This window comes from Octopus bimaculoides, chromosome 5 (genome assembly GCF_001194135.2).
Source record: "Octopus bimaculoides isolate UCB-OBI-ISO-001 chromosome 5, ASM119413v2, whole genome shotgun sequence".
Taxonomy (NCBI): Eukaryota; Metazoa; Mollusca; class Cephalopoda; order Octopoda; family Octopodidae; genus Octopus; species Octopus bimaculoides.
The window spans coordinates 49,526,271-49,544,111 of NC_068985.1; the positions used below are offsets into that span (position 1 = coordinate 49,526,271).

General features: G+C 33.5%; 1 protein-coding gene across 1 annotated transcript in view; it reads right to left on the reverse strand.

Moving 5' to 3' along the window:
- LOC106874958 (FYVE, RhoGEF and PH domain-containing protein 2) overlaps positions 1–17,841 on the reverse strand; it is a 499,830-nt gene that overhangs the window by 261,469 nt on the left and 220,520 nt on the right. Inside the window, exon 4 of the mRNA XM_052968055.1 lies at positions 7,967–8,119. Coding sequence (XP_052824015.1) covers positions 7,967–8,119 — 153 coding nt within the window. The remainder of the gene's footprint in view (positions 1–7,966; positions 8,120–17,841) is intronic.

Consider the following 17,841-nt stretch of genomic DNA (forward strand, 5'->3'; position numbering starts at 1 on the left):
TATATATATATATATATACTGTTGTGTCTGGGAGAGTCTTGCAAACCAAATCCAAAAACGAAATATATATATATATATATATATATATATATATCAGTGTGAGAGAAAATCAGGGCTGAGAGGGTGATGTATGGCAGTAACAAGTGGATAAATGGTGAGTGTGATGGAAGATGTTGATATCAAATACCAAGAAATGGTGTATAAACTGAGTGTTCGAGGTACATGAATATCTGATGAGGTCCTTTATGAATACATCTTAAGATGAGCAAAGAAGATGAAGAAGAGTGGTAAATGGAATGTTGCTAATCAGTAATATTGAAGGTTTTCTGAAGAGATAGATAACACATGTCACTGCTCTTTTTCCCAGTCCATCTACAATGAGAACATTGTAGAAGTGCTACCACAGTATCATGTTGCTGTTAAAAAAATGGATAATAATTCTTAGAGGAAGTCAAAACTGACATTAAACAGATCAATTTAGGGAAAATGTCAAGGACTGGTGAGATACCAGTTGGAGGTTATTAAGCCTGGTGAGGATATATTAGCTAAACTTGTGACCATACTAATTGTTAATGTGCAGAATGGTTCACCAGTTTCACAGGACTAGAGAAATGCAATACTGATTTCACAGTTCAGGAGAAAAAGTGCCAAATCAAACTCTGCCAACCACCTTACAAGCAGATTCAGTATGGCATATGTGCCAAAACCAGTCCTTTGAATTACAGGTAGCCCAGTAATTCACCAATTTCATTCATAAGGTTTTCTTGATCCACAGCTAAGGCAAAAGATATTTGTCTAAGGTGCCATGCTATGGGATTGAACCTGGAAGAACATAGTTAAAAACAAAAATCTTAACTACTCAGCCATGTTTTTACCTCTCTGTCTAAAAATACAAATGCTAAACATATCCTATATTTATAGCAATGCAATGCAATACAATACAACACTACATACCTATCTATCTATCTATCTATCTATCCATCTATCTATCTATCTATCTATCTATCTATCTATCTATCTATTTATCTACCTACCTATCTATCTATCTATCTATCTATCTATCTATCTATCTATCTATCTATCTATCTATCTATCTATCTATCTATCTATCTATCTATCTATCTATCTATCTTTCTACACAAACATACACACACACACATGCAGACCATTTTCTATAGCCCATCATGTAGCTTCTGCAACATTCCAATTAGGAAGCAGATCACAAACAACTGGAAACCACTGCTCTTGCTGTAACTATTGTTACACACTTACAGGACATCCTGATGATAGAATCACACGACCTTTAATATCCACAGTAAAATACAGTAAAATTAATAGTTCAACTGATGCCAAACACCAAAAATCTCATAAGAAAATGTGAAGAATTGCAAATAAAATAGAGGAAATGTTTTTAAAAAATATGAGAAATTGAGAATAAAGTATATGAAACAAGAATGTAGTTTCTCTTTCAATATAATGATAACATGCATGCATACCTTCTCTCTCTCATTATATATTTGTAATATGTATTTTTTAAAGTTATATCTGTGCTTTTATGTGTGATATAGACAGATTGATATGTATGTATATATGTATGTATGTATATGTGTATGTATGCATACATATGCATAGATGTACATACATGCATATACATGCACACATACACACATACACATGCATACATACACACATACACATGCATACGTATATATGTATACATGTATATGTATATACATACATACATGCATATACATGTATATATATATTTGCACATACATGAACGTATCTATACATAAATTTATACTTATACACATACATAATCACATGTATATGTATATATGTATGTATGTATGTATCCATGTCTGTGAACATGTAAATTTACATCAAAGTATAAATGCATTCTTCTACTGACATTTTATCCTATTGCATGCTCAACCAGATATTGGCATCGTGTTGTCATAGATAACCAACACTAGCATAAATGAACTATTCGAGAGAAAAATTTCCACCAAATCACCACCATCTGAAGAATGCTCTGTTTAGCAGAAAACCTAAACTTTTAAAAAAGTAATAATATTTAATATTCATTTCAGGTTAACATTTGTTTTTTCATGCTAGCATGTCTTAGATGGGAGGTAACTGAGGCAAGATTTTTATAGCTGGATGATCATCCTGTTGCAAACATTTATGTTTTTCAAGTAAAAGATTTTTTTTATTCTAGAGAAATTTGAAAACACAAAGTTAGCAGACAATTTGTTGATAGGAAATATGTTAACAAACACCACCAGTAAACAGTGATGTGTGAGTTTGTAAATATTCACACAAACAGATATATGCAATGTGCTTCTTTCAGTTTCCATTGACCAAATTCCCTGTAAAAACATAAGTCAACTTGGTAGCTATCATAGAAGTGTTTTATCTGAGGCGACACACAGCTATGCTATTAAGAAACAGATTTCTTAACCACGGAGCCATACCTATATTTCATCTCATGTTTTTACAACAACCTTGAAGAATAATTTAATGTTAAGTAAAACATTCCATATGAGAATGTTCCAAGAGAATTACCATCATATAAGAAAGGCTGGAAATAGTTTTGGAAGTTATTACCTCTGCTAATAACAAAAGGATTTTCTCTGAGTGTAGGAAGCAGATTTTATAATGTTTGTACATGATGTGTGATGTTGTACAGTAGCAAATCATGAGGACTGAATGAAAGGGTGTATAAATGAGCTAAGAGAAAAACTGAGCATATGTGGAAGTAGATGTAGTATGCAAAAGAGAAGACTGAACGTATATGAACATGCAGAATATATGGAGGATTGCAGTTGATTGGTGGCAAGAAATCCAAGTGGAAGGAACATGTAGGAAAAGAAAAGCAAGGAAGACATAGAAAAATGTGGCACAAACTCAGAAGGCTGAACCTCACAAAGGAATCGACAATGGATCACAACAAGTAGTGAAATGCTGTATTGGAGAAGACAACAGCAATGGTGACAGTTACTACAGTAGTAACAACAACATCAGCAATAATAACTGCAGTAACAACAATAACTGCAGTAACAGTAATAGGAAAAAATAAATTAAGTTTTGCTGTCTTTTTACTCCCCTACCACTATATTACACACACAACACACCACTAAGCTTACCATGTCTGCTCTATATTCCTTATAAATCAGCAAAGAATTGATGTATAAATATCCAGTTTTAACTCCAAGACATACGCTCAGATGTTACTGTCATCACAGAACTTGGTTTCTATTACAAACAAGCAGATTGCTTTTAAAAGCTATCATGAATAAGAGAAAAAAAATAGGGAAAAAAAAAACTATCATCATCATTATCATCTATATATTTTTTAATACACTTAGTTATTCTTTTAATTTGTTAAGAATAACATGCTTGTATGCATGTGTGTGTGTGTGTGTGTGTAATTATATATGTATAAATATGTATTTTTTGTGTAAATGTATATATAAATGCATGTGTGTGCATATTCTTATGCAATCACTTATTTGCATGTATATTTGTATATGAAACTATGATAAAAAAAAAAAGTATTGATTAACCTTCTCCTTTCTCTATTTCTCTTTTTCAGTTAGATCTCTAAAGAGTTTTCTAATTTAGAAAAACCACTCCACTACATCAGCCTGCAGTGATTATGCTAAATGTAGTGTGTATTTCTTATATTAGCTCAATATGGATGATTTATTGGAAAGAGCAATGAGAAATTGTGTAGATTTTATGCTGAGGTGGATAGTGATGTTAACATGAGGGTAGTGAATTGGAAACTGACAAATTTGGTAGTGTCAGACACAATGCATCACAGCATTTAGATGCATCCTTTCACATGCTGGTTTCAAAGCTTGTCAGCACTGACTTCAGTCATCCAGGATAAAATCTGAAACCAATATACATATCTAGGTCAATAAAATAACAATCAAATACTGCAGTTGCTTTAATTGTCCAATGCTGGTAACTTCCAAGATTCTCCAAGAAAAGTACTGCAGTAGAGAATCCTTAATAAATCTTTTTAGAGCTGATTGTGATTTAAGAATGGGTGAAGATATAAACTTTAGTGACTGCAGTATTATTAGAGGCCACAAGTATTATTAGCATTAAAAGACTGTGTCTAGCACAAGTCAACAGGGGAAGATTTAATCAACTGTCCCACCCTAACAATAAGTTTTTAGTCTTGTGCCAATATTAACGGATATGAAACACACTCTGTAATTTGCTATGCTAAAATGAACCTTGTTACCTCATTTGTTCATATATACCAGCTTCCTTGATGTCATCAGGTCAACTTCTCAAGTACTTGTTAAATGAAGTTAATTAAATATAAAAATTAAAATAAACTATTTTAGACAGTCATTGATTGGCGCCATCAATTCACATCCTGAAACTTCTAAACTGACAAACACTTTTATTCTTCTTTCCCACAGAATTATCATAACTATGATCAACCATTTTCATTACTTCTAAAAGGAATTTGTATTACTATCAATACTTTCATCAACATCCTTATTATCCTCACAATCATCATCATTACCATTTCGGTATATCATCCTTATTGTCCAGCCTTCCACTTAATTTCCAAAATGCCTATGACTACCCAAGAAGTCTGTTGTTTCTTTTGACAATGACCAGAAGGTGCCATTGTGTGTAACTGTGTATGGTATCGTTTTTTGAGATGAGAGAGGTTGCTGGCAGATATCACATGTAGTGAAGCCATGGTTCTTTGCAGCAATTCCTTCACTGTTTAGGAAGTCTTTTAGTCATTTTCATGTAAAATTTATAAGATAAAATTAGAAATACTAGAGAGGTAATCACTACAAAACCAATTCATTTATTTGTTTTCCTACAACACTTCTTCAATATTTGTGAATAGAAAGGAGAACTGTCTTAATAAGTATTTCAAGGAGGTATCCTAAATTTTTATGATATAGTAAAGAAAGCTGTGATATTCATACCTTTCCTAAAGGCATTAGAAAGGTTCAACAGGAAATCGTAAATTAAATTAGTTTATTCAACTGATCATATTATTTGCCAGAAAGTTTATGCAAAGTACAGCTAAAGATTTTCCCTAGGTATAAGGACCAACTTTTAAAAAATGAGGGTAGAATTGATATAATTGATCATATTCTGACTCAGCAAATCTAGTCAAACTGTCTAACTATACCAGCACAGTAGCAGAGATGTTAAATGGTGATGAGGATATGCACATATAATCATTTAATCTTTTAGCATTCAAGAAGGCTATATCTGGCCCAAATATTTTATCTGTTTTATGTTTCAAACTGGCCAAATTTGGTTTCTCACATTTACCCAACAATGTCATTCTAAATATATAGACAATCACATCATCAAAATCACAAAGCTATGAGATAATGCATAATTAATTTGAAACAATGCAGACAAATAAACATTACAGTTGACGGATTAATCTGAATGCTAAAGGGTTAATGGTCACTTTTCCATAGACACATGGGGCAAATGGAATTTGTTGAGCAGATTTGCAATCACCAAAAGCCTTTCGTGTCACCAACCCTCACTTGTTTCCAAAGCAAGATAATATTTCCCCACGATCAGACATATTTGTATGCAATATTAGAAATAAATGACACTGCTTGTATAACAGTAATGTTCATTTAATTTATAACAGCTATCACATGATATCAGTATGATAGGGGCACACACACAAACATTTGAAGGGCTTCTTTCAGTTTCTGACAATCATATTTGCTCATAAGTCTTTGATTGGCCTGAGGTTATAGTAGAAGACACTTGTCCCAAGGTATCATGCAGTGGAACTGTATCCAAGACCATGACTAGGAGGCAAAGTTCTGAATTACACAGCTATGCCTGCACTTTTTTTTTGTATGTGTGTGTGTGTGTGTGTGTGTGTGTGTGCGCACATGTGCGTATTTGCGTGTGTGGATTTAGAAGACATGTTTATGAATCTCTTGCATCTTTTTAATAGCATAGTCAGAAAAGAAGGACGGCAATGACCCTTTTGATACCAAACCATCTGAAACCACTTCTGGCTTTGTGATACAAACTTCCTGTTTTAAAGTGATTTGAATTAAAACCTTCCATCAAAATTTCTTGTTAATTTATATTCCAAACACCAGCTTAATATAACAAATTTCTTTCATCTTCATTATTTTCAAAATTAACTGAAATTAAAGGCAGCGAGTTTCAACTGAAACATGGTAACAAAAGGGTTAATGACTATTTTCAGGACATCCAAGACAAGTAGAAGGAAGAAATTCTGATTATTGATTATTATAAAAGGAAATAGCATATTAAGTTCTTCTCGAACTGGAGACCTAACGTAAATGCTTGCAATAGAGTAGACCCTGGTAAATACACCCAAGAACCAGGAAGCCACGTTAACCAGACAGAAGATTAAATTAAACACCAAGGGCTTTCACACATAAATCCACATTTTTCTTCACCATCTACTTCTGTTTCTATAAGAAATATTCTCAATGTAAGAGTTGTACTTTCAACACTGGAAAATCTCCTTTCAACATTGGTCCTTATCAATGGACAGGTCAGTAGGCTTCATTAAATCCAGTACTATATCAGGCTAGGTCTTATATAACTTGGGAAATTCAAGTCTTTTGCAAAGTGTATCCGATGCGATAAGTTTTGTAGCTTTATTTTTGGAATTAACACACACACACACAATAATAGATTTGCTGAAGTGTATTAAACATTAAAAAATATTTTGTAATGTTCATAATGTTCAGATATGAACTGCAAAAGCAGAAGTTTGACCAACTGCATTAAATGCCCGAATTGTGAGGGACTATATATTAGCAAGACAGGGAATGCATTATCAGAACACTCACAAGTTCACAAACAACAAATCTGGAACACTAATGTTCACCAAATTCCATTGAATGAACATATAGAAACATGTGGTTAGAAAGATTACAAAATATTTTTTTAATGCTTAACACACTTCAACATTGTAGAAAAATTTGTGTTTTTGTGAAATACCATAATAAAAAACCTGAAAACCAGACCATGTTTTAACTTTATTCAACTGATATATTATTCTATACACATTTACACAAATTTGGGGAAAAAAATACACATACATATACCGTCTTCGATTTTTACATACATTTTCCATGCTAGCATAAAGTTAGACAAAGATGTTACTGAAGCATTGTTTTCAACCTAGATACTCTTCTTGATGTCAATTTTCAAGTAAGGACTCTCTTATTCTGAACACTTTGAAAGGCACAAAGTAAACAGGTGGTTTACTGACAGAAAAAATGATGAGAACACTGTGTGAATGAAGGGACTTTCCAGTAAGCAAGTACAGATGTAAACAAACCCAGACAAACAATGCATGTACACAAACACACATATATACATAAATATATATACACACATACACACTTGATGGATGAGCTTCTCTTACAGTTTGTCTACTGAATCCACTGAAAAGGCTTTGGTTGGCCCAGGGTGATAGCTGAAGACTTTTGACCAAGGTGCAATGTAGTGGAACTGAACCTGAAACCACATAGTTGGGAATCAAACCTCTTCACAGTCATGCTTGTGTCCACACACACACACACACACACTCACACACACACACACTCACACACACACACACACACACACACACACACACATTCATTTGTATTTACATCAGCTTCTCCATTCTGATAGTGGTTAAATGAAGACACATTACTGAAGCACTGTTTTATAGTTAGATGTCCACATCTAACTATAATTTTACTCACAGAGAATAGGCTAACTGAAAGGTATGGATAGAAGACACATGCCCAAAGTATCACACTGAGGAATCAAATTCAGAATTTCAAAAACAAATGTTTCAATCACATTAGTCAAAAGACTGTTTTCTTTTACACATCGATAAAGGATATAAAAAAGGAATATATGAAACAGAGTTCAATTATAGAATGTGTTAGTGATTACTTACATTGAAGCTTGTAGAATTTGGCTTTTAATAAAGTAATATCCAAGAATTTTTTATAAGAAGAATTTCTCTTGTCTTTACATAATGTGAAAAACCAAGAATCAAATTCTCTCAGTTCTTCTTCTGTTGGAGGCAGTGGAAAACCATCGTTTTCTCCTGAAATATAAAAGTTTCACATTGTAGAGTTTTTATTCCAATAATTTCAGGAATAAATTCAGAATTTCCATATATTCGTATTGAAACTTGTTAATGTTTCCTTATAGATGAAGTGTTAGTGTTTAGTTTTGTTTTAATAGCAATAAGTGGATGAAAGAGAAATATGCCAGTTGAAAGAGAAATAGGATATGTTGCCAGTTTACCTCAACTATCACCCACCACCAGACATGCTAGTACATATTTTAACAATCATTTAAAAGACAATGTGGGGAGCTTCCCGAACTGCAAGAAATAGCATCCAAACCTGTCTCATTACATTCTAATGTCTTTAAATGAAACTAAAAATAAAAAAAGGTATATTGCAATCTTAAATACACTGTATCTAAAAACAAAACAAGATGATCATAGCTGGAACACCTCTGATTATAAGTCCGTTCAATCAGACTAAACAACATAAGCTAAATCATCCACAATACTTGAGACATCATTATCATCTTTTTATTGCCATCTTCCATGCTGGGCTGGACTAGGTCAGACAGTTTGATAGGATTTGAGGGGTTTAAGGACTGCTTCAGCATTGTTTTGGGCTCCAATATCTTCTTTGACATGGTTTCTATGGTTGGATGCCTTTCGTAATGCTAACAATTTTACAGACTGTACTGGGAGATTTTTTTCAGAGCACCAGCACAAGTGAGGTCACCATGCAGCTTTCAAGTCTGTGACCCTTTGAGTATTATTTTATCAATGCCAGAATAAGGAATAATGAAAAGCAAATTGAATCTCAGTGGGATTTGATCCTAGAATGTAAAGGGCTGAAATTAAATGCCACATGTATATTATCTAACACTAAGAATTATGTTAAATAGTCTCCTTAAAGATACTAGGGTATGATTTGAGGGTGATTTGGTTGCTATTTCTAGCACATGATATTAAAAAACACTATGAATGCGTCAGAAAACAAGCAGCAAGTATTTATCCCTTCATGTAATTTTACTCTATTTGCAATCATTTATGGTATATTAATTAAGCTTGACAAACAAGTAATTTATTAAGCAAGAAAGTGGTGAAACTCAGTAGCAGTGAGAAAAGGCGCTGGAGTAGAACACATATTTGTAAATAACAAATATGTCAAGACTGTTATGTTGTGTAACAAACGTTGGCACGTAACTAATTAATTCAACAAAATTGACATGAGGAATCATTGCTGTTTCACACAGATAAGGAACTAAGGGAGGCCATCTCTGTTGGATAATTGCTTGGACAATGTACAAATTATGCAAACAACTCATTTATGAATTGATTAACATAAAATAAATATTAAATATTGGAAGATGAATATCAAGATGCATGTATGAGACTTTCGCACATTCCCAAACATACCATATTTAATTACTCTCTCTCTCTCACACACACACACACACACACACACACACACACACACATTGTGTGTGTTTATAACTATCTAGTTATCTACCTCTGTTTTGTTGTTGTTGGTGTGTGTGTATGTGTGTGTGTGTGTGTGTGTGTGTGTGTGTGTGTGTGTGTGTGTGTGTGTGTGTGTGTGTGTGTGTGTGTGTGTAAAGTGCAGGTATAGACATGTGGTTAAGACATTTGCTTTCCAAGCATATACTTTTAGGTTCAATCTCACTGCATGTCACCTTAGGCAAGTGTTGTCAGTTTTACCTCCAGGAACTTGATAGATGGAAACTGCATGGAGGCCTTTCATATTCATAAATGTGTGTGTGTGTGTGTGTGTGTGTGTGTGTGTGTGTGTGTGTGTTATGTCTGTTTCTTTTATATCAAAGTTTGATTATTCTTTTCTCTTGCTTTATTCATCAGTTTTTACATTCATTTTTCCCATTTGCTTCATGGTATTAGAATCTGTTATGAGTTTGACATTATTTCACAAACTGGATAGATGCCATTCCTATCACCAACACCACTCACTTTACAACATGAATTGAGTACATTTTGTCATACCACCAGTACTGGAGAGGTGGTTTATCAGGATTAAGTGTCCCTACTGGCACAGATGAAATGAAGTCAGACAACATCACTGGCTCCTTAGAAACAGAATCTTTTCTAGTATTATACAATAAGCAATTTGTGTTTTTCCATTGATGACTAATGAAGATAATTGTTATGGTTATGTGGTTGAGTTTTGTTCATTTGATGGTTGATGAGTTAAATTCTGACATTAACATAATGGCCATATTGAGGTCAAGATACTACCTGATTGAGCTTTAAGGAGTCACAATTGGTTTCTGCTGTTTGAATGTCTGTCCCACGCAAGTATTTTGCACTTAGAATAAACAATGCTAAACAATCAACACTACAATACAATTAACAAATGACATACAATTAACAATCAACAATTCTGAATTAACAGAATTGTCCTAAAAAATGAAAACAAAAAAAAAAATGAGAAAAATACAAAAACAAAAATGTAAAAATAAAAATGTAAAACAAAATTTTTTAATAGATAATTTGAAGTTTCTAAAGATAAAGAATAAATATTCAGAATGAATTTGGTTATTTGTATTGTAACATCTTTATTTAGAAAATATTTATGACTCAACCAAAGTAACATTCTTTTGCTAAGAAGTTTCAATGATTTCAATTCCTTCTACTTTTCTTTTTTTTTTAATTTTTATACATTTTGTTTTTCAAGTTATTCAAGTATTTGATGTAATCTGGAAACATAAGGCGGGTAACATTCTTTTTGAGAATGTTAGGTGTTATGTCAGAAGCCAAGGAGAAAAATGAAAATGAAATTTAAAAAAAAAATGGAAATAGAAAGAGAATTAAGTTGTACAATTGCAACATACTTTTACACATTTTAATTCACATTCATAAATCCATGGAAATGTAATAATGCATTACATATTCATATTTGTACATTTATGTAGAAATATAAAATTACATATAAGTACACTACAAAGAATTATTGGATAAAGGTCAACTCAAACAGTTGTTTATCTAAGATCAATTGAATACCAGTAATATATTTGCATAAATATTTACACTGAGGTGGTAGAGCAATGGTATTCTCTGCTTAGAAATAGTAGAAAAATATTTATAAGCAAATATCATTAAGTGAAAATATTTTTTTTTTTCAATAAATACTGTATTATATTTATGTGTTAGAAAAAAGAAGAGTAACCATCTATGTCATTTACTTGTTCCAATTAATGGAATTTACAGAACTGTCATAAAAAATCTGAAATCCTACACGAGGCCACGTCACAGCAGCAGTTACAAAGAAGAGCTCCATTATTCAACAAATTGAGCCCAGTACTTATTTTTAAACTTGATACAAACTCTATCATTCACTTTTGCCAAACCACTGAGTTACAGGGACATAAACAAACTAGCACCAGTTCTCAAGTGAGGGGACAAACACAAACAAGTATACATACACACACACACATTATATATATATTTATTTAGAAAATATTTGACTCAACCAAAGTAACATTCTTTCGCTAAAAAGTTTCACTGATTTCAATTCCTTCTACTTTTCTTATTTTATTTTTGGGATCACCACTACTTTATTATCTCCCCTCCTTCCTAGCACTCCTGTGTGACCCCTCTGTCTGCCATTCGCCATGATAGATTGCTAGCCACTACACATACTTTATTTTCTCTCCTTGTTTCTTTCTGTGTTCCTTTCTGTGGAAGAGCATAGGCTCGAAACGTTAAAGACTTTTTCACTTTCCGTGCATTAAACTAATACATCTGCTTGTTGTCTACACCGCCTGTCTTCGTCTTTTGTCTTTTTTTTTTGTGAATTCTCCCTATATATATATATATATATATATATATATATATATGTATGTATGTATCTAATGGGCTCCTTTCAGTTTCTACCTACCAAATTCATTCAGAAGGCTTTAAGTAGCCTGGGGCGATAGCAGAAAACACTTGCCCAGGGTAAAATAATAAGCACTGCAGTGTGCTTATGAGATTTGCTTTTTGACCATTTGCTTCAGGTTCAGTCTTCAGTCCTATTATGTGCTAATTTAGATAGTATCAGGACAACCAATGCCTTATGAAGGAATTTGGTAAATAAAAACAGTAGGACACCTGTTTTATATGTACAATACATACATACATACATACATACATACATACATACATACATACATACATACATATATACAGCACTGGATTAACCATTAAGCAAATGCTTAGGACATCAAAGGAAGTAGGGCACCACAGACATGGTAAACTTGCTAAAATAATATTCAAAGTGGTTTATATGATTGTAAATATCATTTATTATTTATATAAGTTCATGGTGTCATAGTAAGAATCTGACCAAAGGCTTTACAATTAAAAGAAGTAGGAAAAAACTTTTCGAAAGAAAATAAAGTGGAAGTATACAAAAGTAAACATTATTTTCCATCTTACTGTTCGTTTTCTTTTATTTAAAAAAAATGAAAATTTATTTTATGGTTTATTATTGTTTATATTTTGCAGTACACAAATATGGAGGCACCAAAATATTTTATGTGCTTAGGGTTTCTATGGGTCTTTGTTCAACCCTGTGTATGTATACATCTGGAATAAAAACATGAAAACACATATGGATTGGTAATAGGAAAGAATCTGGCCTTATAATCTTGACCTGAATAACATCATCATCATCATCATCGTTTAACGTCCGCTTTCCATGCTAGCATGGGTTGGACGGTTTGACTGAGGACTGGTGAACCAGATGGTTACACCAGGCTCCACTCTGATTAGGCAGAGTTTCTACAGCTGGATGCCCTTCCTAACACCAACCACTCCGAGAGTGTAGTGGGTGTTTTACGTGCCACTGGCACGAGGGTCAGTCAGGCGGAACTGGCGACGGCCACGCTTGAAATGGTGTGTTTTACGTGCCACCTACACAGGAGCCAGCCCATCGGCACTGGCAACGATCTCGCTCGAATGTCTTTTCACGTGCCACTGGCACAAGTGCTTATCAAAATCCATGATAGCATGGGAAAAGGTTGAATGACCATATGTATTTGCATATGCATATTTGTGTGTGTGTGTGTGTGTGTGTGTGTGTGTGTGTGTGTGTGTGTGTTTACCATCAACAAATCACTAGCTCTATTTTTGAATAGAAATGGTGGAAGACAAAGTTAGCAACAGGAAGAGCATTTGGCTATAAAATAATGCTTCAATAATATAGAATAAAAACTGAAGCTTTACTCCCTGGAGAGAAGATGAGAAAAGTATGTAGTGATATACATATGGAAGATCCTGGAAGATCTAGCTCAAATGACACATCTCATAAATTACAGCTGTTTCCGCTTCATTAATAAAACAAAGTTTTTCAAGAATAATCAAATCTGTTTAAATATGTAATGATGCTTCATCAGATTGACATATCTTCATAAATGTTTGATGAAAAATATCAAATGAAAATATTTATAATTTCTAAACTTTTACAAAGACACTATATAAGAGCAAGCTTAATCATAAATAAGTAAATGATCTAACTGAAATTTTGTAAATTCATAACTTTAAATCTATAACTATTCCATTCTATAACTGATTTATTTGCACAATACAGACGTTTATGTATACACATATTTATATATACTTATATATACACACATATACCTATCATTTATGTATACATACATACATACATACATACACACACACGCATGTACATATACACAGATGCATATACACATACACAAGTTTAGTTATTCATATATATGAATTATTGTTTTGTTTGCCAAGAGCAAAGAAAACAATAGAGAGTGGACATATGAAAGTGAATAAATGTAATTTAAGACAATGGACAAAGATGAAATAAATAAGAAGCAAGCAAAATATAGCCTCAGGACAAAAAAGACAAGAATGGTAGGTAATGCTTAGAAGGCATCCTAAAGGATAAGAAAACAGCAAATAGCAAGACAGGTGAGACACAAAGAATTTATGATCAGTCAGCTATGCAACCAGTGTGATAAAGGGAGAGAAAGAAAGGAAAGTTGGTTACAGGTCACATGTCAGCAGCAGGTAGAGGAGAGAGAGGGAGAGACAGACTGACTGAGAAAATAAAAAGAGAACAGATGAAAGGGAAGAAAGGAGAAAGGCTAGAAAGGCTAAGAGGGTGAGAGAGAGAAAAGGAGAAAGAGTGAAGGCAAGAAACGGAGTTGCAAGGATATATAAAAAACTTACTGTTATATATATACATATATTTGTAAAACCCATTCTAGCATGGAAAAATCATGTAAAATGAGCAAATGAACAAATGGTAATAAACAAAGTAAATACTTGCACTGCTATCAGAATGTAGATTAACTTTAACCCTTTAACATTTTAACCAACCATATCCTGTCAAAATATTCTATTTGTTTTATATTCAAACCAGCCGCATCTCTCACATCTACCTTGCAATATCACTCTAAAAATAAACAATCACATCACCGAAATCTTGAAACTTCAAGACAATGCATGATTAATTCAAAACAATGAATTACATTTGACAAACTAATCTGAATGTTAAAAGGTTAAGCATTGACTGAATGTTGTTGTCTAACTTATCTTCATATACCAATGACAAACTTTATCTTTACTTAGAGTTCTTTAATGCAATTTAAAACTATGATCAATGTGGTAAACATACCAAAATAAGTTAATAACATGGTTACAAATCTCCAGACTATAATGCCTAAAATGATGAGATACTAGTTTACACAAACACACACATTATATATAGCATTTAGAGAAGTACAACTGCAAAGAAACACCTATGTACAACTACGTACACAATCAACCCATGCTTCATGAAATATGGGTACTAAATAATGGTGACAAGGATAATGAAATAGACTGATAAATAATTGAAAATTTGAACTCAGAATTAGAATTTAAGAACCTTCAGCTTCAAATAAAAATTATGTATGTATACATATAAATGATATGAGAATTTTTTTGTCAAGATGACTCAAATTAATAGGTATGTGTTCTGAGCACTCAAATTTATACATATACCACTAAAATTCTGGTTTGAACACAGTTGAAGATGTGATTTTGTGACTGCCATTCTAAAGCAGCTAGATGTGGCTTTCCCTTGAGCCAGTGGGTATAGATAAAAGCAGGAAAGAAAAGGCAAACAGTTTGGCAAGACTTGACAAGGACATTTAATTTAGCGATATAATAAAAGATTTACATAGTCTCTATTAGCTGTTTCTAGAATATCCAAGCTATTGAAACATTGTGTAGAGTGAGGATTCCATAGGCCAGGTATTCCATCATTGGAGAGACATAGGTTAAGCATATGTAACAGTGGAAGAATATTCCTCATCAATGGTAATTATTGGGGTTCATTATGTCTAGAAAAGGAGACATGCAAGTAAATCCAATTAAAAGAGATATTAGGCAAATCCATGAACAGAAAGACTGGTTTGATAGTAATTCATGACAAGGGAAAATGGATGCTAGCAGTTCCAAAGTTGGACAAATACTGAAAGGAGGAATAAGTATGGTACACTCAAATGAAATGAAGATAGGCAGATAGAAGTTTTGTACTAGATATATACTAATCAGTATAGCAAAGGGTATTCTTGTCCAGAAAGGTTAGGGGATGCATGTGCAAAGACAAATAGGTAAGGGACAAATAAAGCAGATGTCAGATTTACAGGTTGGGTAGCAATAGGAAAGGAAAGGGGTAGTGGAGGTAAAAAGATAATAGCTGTTTGATGTAGTAGGTGGTCAATTTTATTAAAGGGGAAGGGAGAATCAGGGCTAGCTTGGTTGTAATAGTGCTAGAAATAGATGCCATACTAGCAAACAAAAAATTATAAATTTAAAACTAAGATTAAAAATTAAAATTATAAATACAAAAAATAAAAAAGATGAAAGAATAAACATAAAAATATAAATAAAATAAAAATAAAGTTAAAATTAAGATTTGAGTAGTGTTAAAGAAGATATATTTCCATTGAGAATCAAGAGATAAAATTAAATAAGGCAATAAGTACAAAGATAATCAAGGATAAATATAGATATAAATTAATAATTAAATAGATAGAGTAGGGACTGAACTACAAAGTATAGAAGGATGGAATGATTATGTAGAAATCCTAATTTTTCTCAGAGTGGGGAGCAGATAGGCCTCATGGTATTCTATTAAATACGAAGGTGATGTAACAGAGAGGAAATTATATTAGTTACACTTTGGGTGTGCATATAAAGGAAAGGATGAGGATCTACGAAAGAAGGATAGGAAGTAGAGTTACTGTGGATGTACCAAATAGGTAGTATGCTTAAGCTAAATGTTAATGATAATCCAAAATATTAGGTTTTTTTATATTCAGACCTGTTGAAGAACTTGAAAGACCTAAAGAATTTGTGTATACACGTGGAGAAGGCTTAATGCTGTTTATTTAGTAACTGTGTAGGGTTATGTAACAAGAAATGGAGGGATTCTTTCAGACAGCCAGCATGGAGCATGCTGGCCCTGGTATGGAGGGCCAGGGTCAATGATGGATCATGTTATGTTGTAAGGTATCTTAATCCCCTTAAGGTAATGCACATGGTCAGCAGGAGAAGTAGATTTGCTATATTCTTCATACTTGAACAAATCTAGATGCATTGAGTATCATTGTTCAGAATTAATTGTAGACCCAATATAGTACTTAGTAGAGTTGTTAAGCATGCTACAGACCATGCATTTGTAAACCACATTAAACCTTCTGCAGTGAGTTTGCAAAGGGCATTTATTCATAGATTTGTAGTTGCAACTAGACCTATCCTCACCCACTTTATTTGCATGAATTACTATCAAACCATTCTTTCTGTTCTTGGCCAGATGTTAGGGGTGATATGGTCGCAGAAATTGTCTGACAGCCATGACTGGGTTCTTTTGCTTGTGTGGAAAAGTGCAGAGTCTTGTTGCCAGACAGAGGGTCTTCCAGCAACCACTCTCTTGACCCAGGATAGGACTACCTCTTCCAGGCACTTGATGTAGGCCTGTGTGTTGAGTCTGAGGCTGTGTGGGAAGATAAATGGAGGCATTACATCACCATCACTAGTGATCACTCCAAACACTATGATGTTGACTGGATTTTGATTTTTGTCACTCTCAGTACATGTTTTGGGGACACAGCAAGTCAATGGTTGTTCTGTGTGTTCACCATCTGGCAGAAATTTTTCTTGTCTAAGAAAAACCAAAACATGTTCAGTTGGAAGGGATACTTGAATTTGTTCAAAAGCTTTATAGTGTGATCTTTCCTCTTGTCTTCGATGGCTTGGGATAAAAATTGGCCCTTTCTTATCTTGTATGAGGAATACTGAATGTCTTCATGCACTACTTGCCTGATAAGAAACTCAGACACTCCCTGGAGATGGACCTGATTGACTTGGATGGATCGTGGGCAATCATGGCCTGGATCTCACCAAGAAATTCAGAAGTTCTTTTCTATCAGAATGATCAGAGCGAGTCTTCAGAGCGAGTCTTCAGAGCGAGTCTTCAGAGCTGCTGTACCTTCATAATCACGATTTGACTCATCCAACTCTTCTCGAATCCTCTGCACTTGTCCTCAGATTTACACCCAAACACTCTGAAATGTTCATACTGGAGCTTCCAACTGGAATGCCAAACAGTACAGCATGTCATTTCCAAATTTCTGGCAGAATGAATTGTACCATGGTGCTGTTTTTCTCACAGACAGTACCCAATTGACTCTACTATACTGTGTACTCAACAAAATCAA